Raw genomic sequence first — 18,456 nt, forward strand, 5'->3', positions numbered from 1 at the left:
TCAAGGATATTTATGTAGGGAGACCTTGCTGACTCATAGATGAAGTAGCCATAATCCAGTTTCGAACGAATTAGAGTCCTATATAGTTTTAGGAGCGTTTGTTGGTTTGCTCCCCAGTCTGTGTTGGCAACAACTCTTAATAATTGTAGTGCTTTGTGACATTTCTGCTTTAAATATCTCAGATGGGGAATAGAAGTCAATTTTCTGTCAAAAATGATCCCCGGGTATTTATATTGATCAGTAATATCAATTTTTTGGCCATCGAGTTTGAGGGTTGGATCGTTGTGCATTTTTTTAATATTACAGGAGTGCATGCACTTCGTTTTTGACTTGGAAAATTTAAGCCCATTTTCTGTGACACACCGGTTTATTTTGTTTAGGTTCAGCTGCAACTGTTGCTCTATTGTTTGGACATTTTTTGAAGTCATCGACATATAGGGAGCAGTCAGTTCCAGGACTTAGGCATTTGGCAATATTGTTAATCTTTATATTAAATAAAGTGACTGATAGTATGCTTATTTGTGGGCTCCTTCCTCCTGGTTTTCGAGGTCAGAAAGGGTGTATCCCACACGGACCTTAAAGTTTCTGTCAGACATAAAATCTTTTATTAATTTGGATAGTTTGCCCTTTAGTCCGAGATTGTGTAGGTCTTTCATGATACTGTATCTTCACATTGTATCATAGGCCTTTTCTAAATCATGGAAAATGGTCATTGTATGTTCCTTTTTTTATGAATCCCTCTCTGATAAAGGTTTCTAAGCATACCAGGTTATCAATGGTGCTTCTTTTATTTCGGAACCCACTTTGGTGGTTTGTAATCAGACCATTTGATTCAAGGTACCAAGTTAGTCTTTTGTTGACTATTTTTTTCGAAAGTTTTACATATGCAACTTGTTAATGCTATGGGTCGGAAGCTTTTGGGATCAGACTTAACTTTATCGGGTTTGGGGATTGGAATCACTGTTGCTTGTCAGGGAGTTCACTCCTAATTCATATGTCATTGAAGATGTTTTGGAGGTATATTAAGGATTTTTGAGGTAGTTGTTTCAGAAACTCGTAATGGATCTCATCTGGCCCTGTTGCAGTATTGTATGAACTGTTTATGGCATCGGTTTGTTGTAGTCTTCTACATTGTCTGAGTTGAAGTTTAGTTTCTTCCTTTTAGCATCTAGTTTGAATTGTTTGACAATTGAAGCACCCGAGTGGTCCTGGTATGTATGTTTCCACCTTGACCATCATGTACCCAATTTTTATTTCTGGTGGGTGTTTGGTTGAGTTTAAGGTTAATACATATGTGCTGGTGTGTATCATTTGGCCATTTCTTTTAATGATCATTTTCCTCACATCTGATACATTTTGCTTTATTACGTTGGTTTTAATTTCTTCTATGGTGCACTGTGCGAGTTCTTCACACCTCACTACTCCTCTAGATGTGTTCAGAAATTTGTGTGGGTAAACTTTTAGTTTTATCCCATCGAAAGTTGTCTAGTTTAAGAGTCTTTCGGATTGGGCTCCTTTATCCACTTGGACCAATAATGTGCCATTGGTCATTTTTTTTTTAACTGAAACAGGGTTCAGGCTTTTCAGAGTACTTTCAATTTTAAATGGTGAAATTTTGGTAAAGGATTCTTTATTAGTAGGTTCTATCACTATATATTTAGAGTAGGTAAGACTAGGGTAATTTCCTTGTTTTTGTTTCTGTTTCACTTGTCGTCAGAGTCAGAGATGTCTGAGACATCAGAGTGAGTTCTTTTTTTATTTTCTCCATATTATTATTTTTATTTTAATTCACTGGCCCTGGGCTCTGCCACCCTCCACGAATCCAATTTTCATTGGGAATTTACCAAGGGGAAGTTCCCATTTACCTTGGTTGAGACATGGATACCTTAGCCAGTATACTCATATTTCGGGAAAGTTTCCTCACATCTTCTTTTTGTTCTGGAACATTTGTTTTTATTTTAGTCCAAGACAAATCCGATGTGTATGGAGTAAGCTTTTGGTTCTCAAATATGATTGACCCTCAGCTATCGCTTTCCACCATATTTTGGGGTATAGTTGTTAGTGGGATTAGTATGGGTTTGGGATGGGAATATTAGTGGTTAATTGCAGGCTTGGTATGAGTTATATATGGTGGGGTTTGTTATGACCAGCCGATTGATCGGATTGGGCCCCTCCGACCGCCCGTCTAGCCCAGTACAAGGTTAAAGTCGAGTGTTGCACCCAATACCTTTATTTTCCCTAGGTATCAGGTACTCAGCCACCAGGATCCTTTTCCCAGGCATCATGGGTCACCACCCACGGTCAACAGGTGGCCCTATTGATAGACTTTTACTCTCTGCAGGGGGACAGTCAGTGTATTCTAAAGACCCACCGACAGGGCGACATAACCTTTTTGGTATAGATCCTTTTGTTGCATGGCAACAGTTCATTGGCTGGTGACTTCCCTCGAGGGGAACAGTCCATGTTTACTTAGCAGATTTAAAAAATTTATCAGTATCGTTTGGTATCAATGACTGAATATTGTGATATGCCTTTTTATCTGTCCAGATTCATTTTCTTCTAAGATGATCTGATCAAAACTCACATTACACATATCATTTTGTTAACTCTTACTGGCCATGTTTTGCTTTCATAGACTATCACACTCCGTGCACAAGCCCTTGGGTGACACAACAGTAACACTATACTGGGTAGTAATAGAAGTCCTCTGAACTTACTCGATCTAATAACAGTCAGCATCAACCTATTCTAGACAACCAGACTCACCATCCAAATATACTTTCTCAACATCTGAGTTCTCATCCATTTCCATCATCTTCTTGTATACTGTTTACAAGTATCACCAAACGTTGTAATTGCACGCAACTCCATTTCTACAAACTAGAAGAATTCTCCTCTAGCTTGAGACTTTCTAACACAACCCCGAATCAATATTTTGTTAATATTTACTTTTCTTAATATCCTTCAAATATCTAACTTAAAAAGCAGACTCTCCATTGTTTCACTACATTATCTACATAAAGGACCTTGAGTCTAAAAAGAAAGTTTTTGAATTATTTTATTACCAACAAAAAAATATCCAAAAATGTCAGATAAAAACTGAATGAAACTTACTTTCAGTTTGCGATCATCCCCAACAATGGCCATCATACTTCCATGTGGATTAAATACAATCTTGTTGATACATCCATTTTGGTCAAAAATGTTTCCAATCTAGAAACAAGAAAAGTCATAGTTAGTCAATTTCTTCCATATTCCATATATAAGTGTACGCTTGCTAACCACAACGTTTCACGTTGTCACAATAGATTCATGTACATTCATAATAATTGCAGTTTTTTTCCTAAATGATGTTAAATTAATATCAAAGGTCATTTAAGGTCACCAACTATAAAACGCTTAGCCTTATACATCAACTGGACTCTGAAAAATCATTTTCTCATCTTGAATTTCTTGCATTGAAAAAAATGAAAAAAAAAATGAAAGCTGCTCTGTTTTGACTGAAATTCAACGTTTGTTATTCAATTTTGATTTGTTTTATTTTATTCGAGTTCTTGAATTATTTTATACTAGCAGAACCCATCAGCTGTCGTTTCCTGGTGGAAATATGATACAAAACCGTGATCCCCTCCCCAAAAACGAAATAACCTTTAATTATCTAGTGCATTATCATATGTGAGTTACATAAAGTATTGCCTATGGATAAACAGCTAAAAAATATTTATACAGAACACAGATAGATGACGGCAGTTGCTAGTGGTGGCCATTCTCAGCTCAAGAAAATTGCGGACACTGGTGGCAGTGGTCAAAATGAAAGCATCTGGCTTTCACTGTCTGGCATTGTCTGGCAGTGGCAGCGAAAGGAATCCACTAATGATCAGTGTTGTATTAGGGTGGTTATTTGCTTTTACGACTGTAATTGTTGGTGCATGACAATCAGTATTGATCACTGTCATCCAGTGGCGGTTGACTGTTACCTGCAGTAACTTGGGGATAGTGATCTTTTTAGATGGTTACTGTCAGTTCATGGCACTATCAGTTATTGCTGTATTGAGGCAGTTACTTGTGAGCACTTGCTGCCTTAACAACTCTTTGTCTCAGTCGTCAAGTGTTGGTAAATGGCGGCCGTGACTGGTGTAGACATTATAGCGCAACATGTATTTTGTAAGTATACAGAATATGGATCCTGCTATATTATACATATGTTATTTATACTGTATATATATATGTATACGGTATTGTATTAAACATGTATACGGTATTATAAGTATACGGTATTATATTAAACAAGTATACAATAGGTATTGTTTAATTGTTAGGTGCTTCCCATGTTAAAACTGGGTCAATAAATAATGACGTTAGTATTTCAGCACAGTCTGTATTTTGCTTAATACATCCATGTATTTTGAAGCATTTAAACTGTCGAATTGAAAGTTGAGAAAAACCCTTTATTCAATCAATAGCTTGTCCCTAAAAAATTGTTTATAATTTTTTTTACATAGAAGAAGAAAAAGGAAGAAAGAAAGATGACAAAAAAAGAATAAAAAGCCGCAGTCATTAAAAATGAGCGTCTTTGTTTACATGCATGCAATGAAAAATGACTGAATTTGGGTAGTTGGAGAATACAACATCAAAGATGAAAAAGATGGCAAAGAAGATGAAAAAGACAGAACAAAAAGAAGAATACAAAGTCAAGGACGGATCAATAGTGTGTCCCTAAAACATCACATTTACTGTTTATAAGTTTGAAGAAGAAGAAGAAGAAGAAGAAGAAGAAGAAATTTGAAATTAAAGAATAGAAAACCACAGGTCTGCTAGTCATTACAAAAAGAGCATCTTTGCTTACATATGGACGGTAAAGAATGAGTGAATCTGAGCAGTCAAAGATGAAAGAAGACGCCGAAGAAAATGAAAAAGATGAAGATAGAAAAGATAAAGAAGGAGAAAAATACAAAGTTGAAGACGAATCAATAGCGTGTCCCTTAAACATCTAGTAAGAAATTGTGTTTAAGTTTTACGTAGAAGAAGATGAATAAGACGGAGAAGAAGAAAAATACAAAGTCGAAGATAAATCAATAGCATGTCCGGTAAACATCCTGTAACAAATTCTGTGACTATTATTCAAGGTAAATATTCTAATAATCGGTGTTTATTCTATTCTAATATTGCTGTAAATATTCTAATAATCGGTGTTTATTCTATTCTAATATTGCTGTAAATATTGTAATAATCGGTGTTTATTCTATTCTAATATTGCTGTAAATATTGTAATAATCGGTGTTTATTCTATTCTAATATTGCTGTAAATATTCTAATAATAGGTGTCATATTGCTGTTTGATTGACATTGTTTTGTTTTGTGTTTAACCATTCGGAAAATATTGTAAACCGATATTCCCTTATTCCAAGAAATGGGACTGGCGAGATTTTTCGAAGAGAGTGTTCAGTATTTTACGAATTGAAACGAAAATGTTAATGTCAAATGTGTCTATCGATGAAGTAAATACGGATGGCGATGTAGTAAAACTTGCAAAGAAACAACTTCAAGTTACGAATGGAAGAGTGAGAAGAGAAAATAATTGGGGAGAAAAATTGTGCTACCTCCGATAACTAAGACGTAGTTTGGATTATGATGCTCCTAAGAATCAAAATAAGATTTTATCATAACGGATAAATTTGACTGCAAATGTGTGCAAAACCTACATAAAATGGTGTCTAGTTAGTCTATGTAGATTAATCAATTTTTAGTATATGCAAATTAATCAATTTTTAGTATATGTAGATTAATCAATTTTTAGTATATGTAGATTAATCAATTTTTAGTATATGTAGATTAATCAATTTTTAGTATATGCAGATTAATCAATTTTTTATATATGTAGATTAATCAATTTTTAGTATATGTAGATTAATCAATTTTTAGTATATGTAGATTAATCAATTTTTTATATATGAAGATTAATCAATTTTTAGTATATGCAAATTAATCAATTTTTAGTATATGCAGATTAAGCAATTTTTTATATATGTAGATTAATCAATTTTTAGTATATGTAAATTAATCAATTTTTAGTATATGCAGATAAATCAATTTTTTATTTTTAGTATATGTAGATTAATCAATTTTTAGTATATGCAGATAAATCAATTTTTTATATATGTAAATTAATCAATTTTTAGTATATGTAAATTAATCAATTTTTAGTATATGTAGATTAATCAATTTTTTATATATGTAAATTAATCAACTTTTAGTATATGTAAATTAATCAATTTTTAGTATATGTAGATTAATCAATTTTTAGTATATGTAAATTAATCAATTTTTAGTATATGCAGATAAATCAATTTTTTATATATGTAAATTAATCAATTTTTAGTATATGTAAATTAATCAATTTTTAGTATATGTAGATTAATCAATTTTTAGTATATGCAAATAATCAATTTTTAGTATATGCAGGTTAATCAATTTTTAGTATATGCAAATTAATCAATTTTTAGTATATGCAGATTAATCAATTTTTGGTATATGTAGATTAATCAATTTTTAGTATATGTAGATTAATCAATTTTTAGTATATGTAGATTAATCAATTTTTAGTATATGCAAATTAATCAATTTTTAGTATATGTAGATTAATCAATTTTTAGTATATGAAAATTAATCAATTTTTAGTATATGCAGATTAATCAATTTTTAGTCTATGTAGATTAATCAATTTTTTATACATATACTAAAAATTGATTAATCTGCATATACCCAAAATTGATTAATCTACATATACTAAAAATTGATTAATCTACATATACTAAAAATTGATTAATCTGCATGTACTAAAAACTGATTAATCTGCATATACTAAAAATTGATTAATCTACATATACAAAAAATTCATTAATCTACATATACTAAAAATTCATTAATCTACATATACTAAAAATTCATTAATCTGCATATACTAAAAATTAATTAATCTGCATATACTAAAAATTGATTAATCTACATATACTAAAAATTGATTGATCTGCATATACTAAAAATTGATTAATCTACATATACTAAAAATTGATTAATCTACATATACTAAAAATTGATTAATCTACATATACTAAAAAGTGATTAATCTGATTAATCTGCATATACTAAAAATTGATTAATCTGCATATACTAAAAATTGATTAATCTACATATACTTAAAATTGATTAATCTACATATACTTAAAATTGATTAATCTACATATACTACAAATTGATTAATCTACATATACTAAAAATTGATTAATCTACATATACTTAAAATTGATTAATCTACATATACTAAAAATTGATTAATCTGCATATACTAAAAATTGATTAATCTACATATACTAAAAATTGATTAATCTGCATATACTAAAAATTGATTAATCTCCATATACTAAAAATTGATTAATCTGCATATACTACAAATTGATTAATCTGCATATACTAAAAATTGATTAATCTCCATATACTAAAAATTGATTAATCTGCATATACTAAAAATTGATTAATCTATATATACTAAAAATTGATTAATCTGCATATACTAAAAATTAATTAATCTACATATACTACAAATTGATTAATCTACATATACTAAAAATTAATTAATCTCCATATACTACAAATTGATTAATCTACATATACTAAAAATTGATTAATCTACATATACTAAAAATTAATTAATCTACATATACTACAAATTGATTAATCTACATATACTAAAAATTGATTAATCTGCATATACTAAAAATTTATTAATCTACATATACTAAAAATTGATTAATCTCCATATACTAAAAATTTATTAATCTGCATATACTAAAAATTGATTAATCTGCATATACTAAAAATTGATTAATCTACATATACTAAACATTGATTAATCTGCATATACTAAAAATTGATTAATCTTCATATACTAAAAATTGATTAATCTACATATACCAAAAATTGATATGTAGATTAATCAATTTTTAGTATATGTAGATTAATCAATTTTTAGTATATGCAGATTAATCAATTTTTAGTATATGCAGATAAATCAATTTTTAGTATATACAGATTATCAATTTTTAGTATATGTAGATTAATCAATTTTTAGTATATGTAGATTAATCAATTTTAAGTATATGTAGATTAATCAATTTCTAGTATATGCAGATTAATCAATTTTTAGTATATGTCGATTAATCAATTTTTAGTATATGTCGATTAATCAATTTTTAGTATATGTAGATTAATCAATTTTTAGTATATGCAGATTAATCAATGTTTAGTATATGTAGATTAATCAATTTTTAGTATATGTAGATTAATCAATTTTTAGTATATGTAGATTAATCAATTTTTAATATATGCAGATTAATCAATTTTTAGTATATGCCGATTAATCAATTTTTAATATATGCAGATTAATCAATTTTTAGTATATGTAGATTAATCAATTTTGCGTATATGTAGATTAATTAATTTTTAGTATATGTAGATTAATTAATTTTTAGTATATGCAGATTAATCAATTTTTAGTATATGGAGATTAATAAATTTTTAGTATATGTAGATTAATTAATTTTTAGTATATGTAGATTAATCAATTTTTAGTATATGTAGATTAATCAATTTTTAGTATATGTAGATTAATCAATTTTTAGTATATGCAGATTAATAAATTTTTAGTATATGCAGATTAATCAATTTTTAGTATATGCAGATTAATCAATTTTTAGTATATGCAGATTAATCAATTTTTAGTATATGCAGATTAATCAATTTTGCCTATATGTAGATTAATTAATTTTTAGTATATGCAGATTAATCAATTTTTAGTATATGCAGATTAATCAATGTTTAGTATATGGAGATTAATCAATTTGTAGTACATGCAGATTAATCAATTTTTAGTATATGTAGATTAATCAATTTTTAGTATATGTAGATTAATCAATTTTTAGTATATGGAGATTAATCAATTTTTAGGATATGGAGATTAATCAATTTTTAGTATATGGAGATTAATCAATGTTTAGTATATGCAGATTAATAAATTTTTAGTATATGTAGATTAATCAATTTTTAGTATATGGAGATTAATCAATTTTTAGTATATGCAGATTAATAAATTTTTAGTATATGGAGATTAATCAATTTTTAGTATATGAAGATTAATCAATTTTTAGTATATGCAGATTAATCAATTTTTAGTATATGCAGATTAATCAATTTTTAGTATATGCAGATTAATCAATGTTTAGTATATGGAGATTAATCAATTTGTAGTACATGCAGATTAATCAATTTTTAGTATATGTAGATTAATCAATTTTTAGTATATGTAGATTAATCAATTTTTAGTATATGGAGATTAATCAATTTTGCGTATATGTAGATTAATAAATTTTTAGTATATGTAGATTAATCAATTTTTAGTATATGCAGATTAATCAATTTTTAGTATATGCAGATTAATCAATGTTTAGTATATGGAGATTAATCAATTTTTAGTATATACAGATTATCAATTTTTAGTATATGTAGATTAATCAATTTTTAGTATATGTAGATTAATCAATTTTAAGTATATGTAGATTAATCAATTTTTAGTATATGCAGATTAATCAATGTTTAGTATATGTAGATTAATCAATTTTTAGTATATGTCGATTAATCAATTTTTAGTATATGTAGATAATTCAATTTTTAATATATGCAGATTAATCAATTTTTAGTATATGCCGATTAATCAATTTTTAATATATGCAGATTAATCAATTTTTAGTATATGTAGATTAATCAATTTTGCGTATATGTAGATTAATTAATTTTTAGTATATGTAGATTAATTAATTTTTAGTATATGCAGATTAATCAATTTTTAGTATATGGAGATTAATAAATTTTTAGTATATGTAGATTAATTAATTTTTAGTATATGTAGATTAATCAATTTTTAGTATATGTAGATTAATCAATTTTTAGTATATGTAGATTAATCAATTTTTAGTATATGGAGATTAATCAATTTTTAGTATATGCAGATTAATAAATTTTTAGTAAATGCAGATTAATCAATTTTTAGTATATGCAGATTAATCAATTTTTAGTATATGCAGATTAATCAATTTTGCCTATATGTAGATTAATTAATTTTTAGTATATGCAGATTAATCAATTTTTAGTATATGCAGATTAATCAATGTTTAGTATATGGAGATTAATCAATTTGTAGTACATGCAGATTAATCAATTTTTAGTATATGTAGATTAATCAATTTTTAGTATATGTAGATTAATCAATTTTTAGTATATGGAGATTAATCAATTTTTAGTATATGGAGATTAATCAATTTTTAGTATATGGAGATTAATCAATGTTTAGTATATGCAGATTAATAAATTTTTAGTATATGCAGATTAATCAATTTTTAGTATATGCAGATTAATCAATTTTTAGTATATGGAGATTAATCAATTTGTAGTACATGCAGATTAATCAATTTTTAGTATATGTAGATTAATCAATTTTTAGTATATGTAGATTAATCAATTTTTAGTATATGTAGATTAATCAATTTTTAGTATATGGAGATTAATCAATTTTTGTATATGGAGATTAATCAATGTTTAGTATATGTAGATTAATCAATTTTTAGTATATGGAGATTAATAAATTTTTAGTATATGTAGATTAATCAATTTTTAGTATATGTAGATTAATCAATTTTAAGTATATGTAGATTAATCAATTTTGCGTATATGTAGATTAATAAATTTTTAGTATATGTAGATTAATCAATTTTTAGTATATGCAGATTAATCAATTTTTTGTATATGCAGATTAATCAATGTTTAGTATATGGAGATTAATCAATTTGTAGTACATGCAGATTAATCAATTTTTAGTATATGTAGATTAATCAATTTTTAGTATATGTAGATTAATCAATTTTTAGTATATGTAGATTAATCAATTTTTAGTATATGGAGATTAATCAATTTTTAGTATATGGAGATTAATCAATTTTTAGTATATGTAGATTAATCAATTTTTAGTATATGGAGATTAATCAATGTTTAGTATATGGAGATTAATCAATTTTTAGTATATGGAGATTAATCAATTTTTAGTATATGGAGATTAATCAATTTTTAGTATATGGAGATTAATCAATTTTTAGTATATGCAGATTAATCAATGTTTAGTATATGGAGATTAATCAATTTTTAGTATATGTAGATTAATCAATTTTTAGTATATGCAGATTAATCAATTTTTCATTCACATCAATATTAAAACAAAGGAAACCTGTAGTAAATTGTTTAAAAAATGTTTTAAATTGTAAATAGAAAATTTAACACACACTTTTTATTCATGTTATTCGTTACTAGCAGGGAGATCTGATGTTGCCCGGGATTGATGATCAAAGAAGGTTTCACACTTACATATTTTTATTTTCATCGAAATCAGCGAAATCACTTATTTTTCATCAAATCGATTTATTTTCTGCTCTAGTTAGGGACCCATCGTGGTGCACCAAGAGGAAGTTTCATATGCCTCCCTGCAATTAATCAACACTGCACTTAGAGAACCTTCTTTTGATTTTATAAAATTATCCTTTAAAATAAGTGTAAAATGAAAAAGTCACGGTTTAATTGTGCTCTAAACAGCAACATTAATTTCGAATGCACCCCTGTCATATCAAAGAACCTACTGTTGATTTTATATCTCAGACCTTGTGGCTTATCTGGTAATAAAACTTCTCAAATGAACTTGTGATGTTAGGCTGTGTAAGGTGCTAACTGTGGTTAAATCATCTATTCCTTCTTTCTATGGATTATTTCAATTATCGATACTTATCGAAGACATTCCACTGCAAAACCTATCTAAGAACAATGCTAGGCACATAAAGTATCTTTGTGTGAAATTTCATACAAATCGGACCAACTGTTTTCGAATCCATAGGGAAAGAACTCACATACTGACAAAGTTGCTTATATATAATAGCAGAGAGTAATGTTGAATATGACTGAATGGTTAATTATTTATAAAATGATTTTTGATTACTTTATCAATTACTGTTTATTGCTGATCAGTAATGTTTCAATTGGGGGGGGGGCTTTTGCATTTCTCCAATTGTTCTATTTCAGATGTTTTGTTAAAATTAAATTTACTTTAATTTTTAGTATTTTTAAATTTCTTCATACAAGTACACAATGAAATGGGTAAAAAATAATAAATTGGAAAATCGTCACCCCTTTCACGCTGCAAAACTGATCCAATCATCCGTGAATGTTGAGAGGAGAACCATATGATGCAACCCTGCCTGCTCTCTACTGCCGGTGCGGCTTGAAAGAGTCCAACAGAGACCAATATTAATGCAAAAGAAACTGTTGTATGAGCACATGCTTCAAAGACACACAGAGAAAAAGAAAATGAGACTAAAAATGCTCACACATTAAAAATGTTGGTGTAAGTACTCATTAGTGACTAATGAATCACTTTGTCAACATGGACAAATTTGATATTCAAAAACGTTCGAAATCGAAGAGAGAAGAAATGTGAGAATATAGATAGAAAGACAAAAATAAAGATAGCACTGAAAGAATTTTTAAAAGCACAGAAACTGAGAAGAGAGAGAGAAAGAACAAAACAAGAGTAAAAGGGCTTGAATGATGTTGGACTGTGAAAAAATACAAAAGTTGAAACAGAGAGAAATATATATATATATATATATATATATATATATATATATATATATATATATATATATATATATATATATATATATATATTTATTTACCAGTGGTGAAAAAAAAAAACCGGACTAAAGTGCTCAATGTGTAGTCAGAGCAGTATATAGGAAATTTATTACTGTGAGTCCAGAATGAGTTTACAAATTGTTTCAACTAGAGGAAAATCAAAAAATGAATTCTGATGATGCTAGTTGGATTTTTCCTCTCTTTGAGGATTTTCCTCTAGTTGAAACAATTTGTAAACTCATTCTGGACTCACAGTAATAAATTTCCTATATATATATATACATATATATATATATATATATATATATATATATATATATATATATATATATATATATATATATTATAAATGTGCTTGTTGTGTAATTACCATACTGCCTTTGTTTGCAGCCCAAATGTTTGCATTTCCTTCCAATGAAGTTGCTATAATATGTTTGCCTGAAGGTGAATAGGTGACCGCTTGTGCTGAACTCTGCAGGCCTCGCATTACCTGAAAAAAAGAGAGATTGATTAGCTTCATTCATTTTGAAACAAGACGTCTATAATTGTAAATCAATTTATATAATTAGTTCTTGAGATTAACAAAAGACAAATAGAACAAAATGCAAAAACACCAAACAAGAACAAAGCAATAATGAGTCAAATAAACTATTACTAATTATATGTCTGTCAACATTCCATGAGAAATAATGTTGCTAAATAATGACAACATTCAAGAGTATAAAAACGTGTTTAATAGCAATGCACTTCTGATGATCGTATTTACCATGAAACTGAAGTAAAACATTAAGCAAAGTTTCTTTTATATATTAAATTATATTTAGATTTGTGGTAAAAAGCAGCTGGACTGAAAATTCTAGATGTTAGGTTGGACATCCTCCTTTTATCTGACGTGAAGAATTTTAGAATTATCATAACAATGCTGTCCCTGAAATTGTCCATAAAGATAAAGTCTACTCCAATCCACCCTGAAATTCAAATGAAGCCAATAAAGGAAGAAATATCTTGTGGTTCATCCCCACCCTCTGCTTTTAACATTGACTTCAACGTTAACATATATTTTCCTTTTTCTGCAAGAGAAGCAATTTCTACCATTCAGTAGCCTTCATAAAATATTTAACAGTTAACATCAGTTATTGCAGTTACCCTTCTTCCAAAGCTTGGACCACTAACAACCCCAATAACTGTACCTGCTTTTGTAGGATCGGAAAAAATTGCTCATTAGGAGGAGGCTGTACCTTTCAGTTCTTAATATACGAGACCAAAATCAGTATTATGCAAAAAAAAAATAAATAAATAAATAAATAAAAGATTTACATCAGCATGATTCAAGAAAAATTCAAGCAAATATTCTACACCTATGAAGCCATCGTTAAACAGCCAGACAAGTAAAACATGTCCCTAGTAGTCTGGATGTAGAATTTGAAAGATGCAAATACCTTTTTTGTGGAATTTCAAGTGCATAATATGTAACTACAAATATAACCTGCTCTTTTTCTTACAATGGAGCATTTGGGTTGATTTTTCTGCTGACATGAATGTGCATGCACACATATATTAGGTTGAGAAGAAAGTTCTTGCTGAATTTTTAATTTTGATTTTTTGAAGTGATGTCTTTTCAAATAAGTTTTCATTATAATACCTTTACTTTGTCTAGATCGAAACAAAAATAAAAATTGCCTTAGTCTATAAAGATTTCTCCTTAATTGAACGAGAGAGAATATGTTAAGTGTAGCACCAGAACAGACGTTAGAATATTAATATTCTTTTTAATTGGAGTAAAACAATATCTCGGTGGTCATTTTACGTTAAATTTATATTTTCAGATTGTCTACATGCAATAACCTAAACAATGGCGAAACGATTTTTTCTTTTCGCAACAAAAAGTTATAATTGTGAATGGCGAACAATGAAAACGGAAGAAAAACAACGATAATTTCATGAGAATACAGTATTTACATGTACCGTGTCAAAAATTAAATAAAAACATGGCCTATAAACACTCATTATTATAAAAAAATAAATACAAAATGATTTTTTTTTTTTTTTTTACATGGGTGTCACCACTTATCAAGGCCCAGAGGCCACTCGAGGATAAGGGTTAATAGGTATACATTAGTCATTGTGATTTTAGCATAGTAAACAGTGGGAATTTTGTAACTTGGATTACTTAGGGGGACGATTCAATTAGAACTTGTTCACATTGGACTTTTTCTTTTTTTTTTTCATAGGTATCAACACATTATCAAGGCCAAGAGGCCACTCAAGGATAAGGGTTAAAGAGTGTACAGTAGAAATTGGACAATTGGATTTATTTAGCAATTTAAGGTGCCGAATCAGTTTAACACATAAATTTAACGTAAAATGGGCGTCTTTTTCCAAAACATTCTAGTGTGTTAGGGCAATTAACCAAAAACAAAATATTCTTTTTTTCTGAGATAAATGATGTGCGTTTGTTTGGGGGTGGGGTCTATTTTTTAAAGCGATTACGCGTGGTTTTACGACGTTGTCAATCGAACTTAAGTTAGTGGGAAACAATTTAGTTAACATCCGTAAAAAATTAGAATGGCCCAGAAATGATGATTTTACCTTAAATTTACATTCGAAAACTGATCTCCCACTCTAAATACTAAATTGATTGCTTTTCTTTCCGTCAAGTTTTTTTAAGGGTTTCACACGTAATTTAATTTAATTTAGGAAATCTCGTCCCCGGAAAACTCGTATCAGGTAAACTTGTACCCGAAAAAACTCGTCTACTTTTGCTAGCTAGGAAAACTCGTCCATTATTGAATAAATATCGATTAAAAACACATTTTACGGCCGTTTTTGAAAGAGATATTGTTTTTAAAAGAGAATACACATCCCATAATATTCTTTTTTTTATATTTTTACTTGTTTACTGTTGTTTTAAAAAATAAAATTGATTTTTCTTCTATGTGTTTGTTTTCTACCTAGCTTTGTAAGTTTTTAGTGGTTCAACTTATTTTCAAGAGTTTATTTAGTTAAAAAAACAAAAAAAAACATGTCGAGTGTAACTTTTGAACAAAAAATGTCCGACATGAGAGGATCACGTCTTAGGAGTTTCGATAATCGCCCTAAAATAGAAAATTAAAGAAAATACTGAGGTAGATATAGTTTTAAAATGAGCCCCTCCTCCTACTACAAAAGAAAATAAATTTATATATTTTTTGGTAATGTCCAAGATCACTGCTCGGAAAACAAATCAAGCTACTGGAAGTGGATACAGTTGATTATGTAACAAAACTGAACGGAAGACACAAAAACTGAAACCATATATTTATATAAAAAGATTACTTTAGTTTTTAACATTCTTTATGTTATTACGAAACAAAAAAAACACTTCTTGTATTATCAAATAATGAAACAAATATTTTATTTAGAAAAATTAATTTAGTTTTAACACTTCACGAAACAACAAAAGGCACTTCTGCAGTATGCGGACGGCGGCCATCTTTTCTTAGTGCGTTTTACTAAACTGTCGCCAGGCGGCGCTTCTCAGTCAAAAAACATTTAAATTATTAATTTGTTGTTAACCATTCATAGTCGCTTTTATTCAAAATAAATGTTTCATTTAAATCATTTATTCGTTCGAAAAAAAGAACAAACTATTTTACTTTATAAAAATCCAATGTTGCTTTCATTACAAAATTGTTTTATTAAAAATATATTTTCTTATGCAGACTTTTAAATAAATGTTTTTACGATTATATATTGATCCATTTTTATACAATAAATGCTTTCGTTTCCAAATATTTTTCTGTTCAGAAAAAATTTTGTGGTGCTAGTGCACTTATTGATCCGCGCTATTCTTAAACAGTATTTTCAAGTTTGATTAAACTTTTACAATATTTGTTTTTATTAAATTGTTAGGTGAAAGTACAGCATAGGTACACCCTCCCGTCCCCATGTTAAGAATGGCTTTCTAAATAATAACGTTATTGTTTCAGCACGGATCAATACGTGCAGGGGTACCAATTTCGTTTGTTAGAAGAATTTAAACTAAATCAATTCTTCTGACTAAAATATTTACTTTCTTTGATAATACATGAGTGTTTTCTTTCTTTTTTTTTTCATAATACAAAAAAGTGTTAAAACTAAAGTATTTTTTAAAATAAATATATGGTTTCGTTTTTCGACTCTGTGACTCAAGACTTTGTGAGTTTTTTTTTTTAACAAGAGTAAACAAGTAAAAATAATCAAAAAAATATATTATGGAGGTGCGTAGTCGCCTTTAAAAATAATATACCCTTCAAGGACAGTCATAAAATATGTTTTCAATCGATATTTATTCAATAGTGGAGCAGTTTTCCTAGCTAGCAAAAATGGACGATTTTTTCGGGTATGAGTTTTCCGGATACGAGATTTCCAAGGACGAGTTTTCCAGGCACGACATAATCACCTATAGAAATAACATTTAATTTTGGAATAGGTATTTAGCTAAGAGTGTTTATCTATAATTATTATTATTATTTGCATCTCGATTTTTTTTTACGGCAAAGCAATTAAATAACCCACCAATTTTTTTATAATAAAAATAAAAATTTCACTTCATTTATAGAGAGAAGGCACTGAATAGTTAACACAACCCACGCCTTCTTCATGTTAAAATGGTTTTCTAAAAAGTAACGTTATTACTTTAAAATTCGTTCATAACAATGGGCGGCGTTATTAAATATTTTGTTCTTACATCGTTTTCTCATTTTACCTTTCAATCGTCGACTGTTTTCAACTGTTTATGAAAACTTTCAACTAGCATGTAGTCTTACATGTTGTTGTCTTACAATTTTCAATTAATTACAAGGAACACATTTAAGAAAAAGTATACACGAAAATTAGCAGGGCTTATGTTATAACTTCAAAATTTGCAAAAAAAAAACAAATTTCTAATTTAAAATGTGATAAATTTTTAAAGAATCGAAATCGGGAATTGTATTGGAATCGGAACTTTAGATTAGAATCAGTAATTGTATCAGAATCGGAAAAAATTTTGGAATTGTCCCATTACTAATATATATATATATACATATATAACATTAAAGACAGTAATGATTGCAAAACTTACAGCAATTTTCGATTGGCTCGTAATATCCCAAATTTGAAGTGTTGAATCCCAGCAACCAATAACGATTTGATTCTTTTCAGGATGGAAAGAAATACAATTGACAGGCCTGTCAAATTAAAGATAGCCACTGGTTAAACATTTTATATATCACACTGAGAATTTATGATTCTTAGTCCCTTATCAAACAAAAACAAATGCAAATTAATGAGACAGCAGTTGATTATTAAATCATCTTATATCATTGTGTTGGGTCAGAGTAATCTTCCTTGGAGATATTTGGGTTTAACACAAGAGGGTACCACTAGAGTAAAATTCTGTACTCTTGTGGAAAATTCAAAAACAAGTTTGTCTCTGATTGGCATGACTTTTAAAGTGCATATTTGTTTTTACCTGACAGCTTTGCTTGTGAGGTTATATTTTTGATCAAGTCAGTAGATTCTCAGACAATGGTTAAGAATTCGGGCAACTATATATAAGTATTGCATCACCAGTGGTGAAATTTTGTAAGTAACTTATGTTCACATAAATTCACACCTTCTTTAATAATTTGTACATTTTCTGTATCGTATATTGTTTTCATGTATCTTTAA

General features: G+C 28.1%; 1 protein-coding gene across 3 annotated transcripts in view; it reads right to left on the minus strand.

Moving 5' to 3' along the window:
- Nucleotides 1-18,456, minus strand: part of LOC145246794 (telomerase protein component 1-like) — a 715,591-nt gene that overhangs the window by 262,852 nt on the left and 434,283 nt on the right. For all 3 annotated transcript variants that reach the window (XM_080108593.1, XM_080108592.1, XM_080108594.1), the window contains 3 exons: nucleotides 17,867-17,972; nucleotides 13,154-13,273; nucleotides 3,115-3,213 (listed from right to left, as the gene is read on the minus strand). In XM_080108593.1, the coding sequence (XP_079964719.1) occupies nucleotides 3,115-3,213; nucleotides 13,154-13,273; nucleotides 17,867-17,972 (325 nt within the window). The remainder of the gene's footprint in view (nucleotides 1-3,114; nucleotides 3,214-13,153; nucleotides 13,274-17,866; nucleotides 17,973-18,456) is intronic.

Source organism: Euprymna scolopes, chromosome 24, assembly GCF_053919585.1.
Source record: "Euprymna scolopes isolate OS-2025 chromosome 24, ASM5391958v1, whole genome shotgun sequence".
Classification (NCBI taxonomy): Eukaryota; Metazoa; Mollusca; class Cephalopoda; order Sepiida; family Sepiolidae; genus Euprymna; species Euprymna scolopes.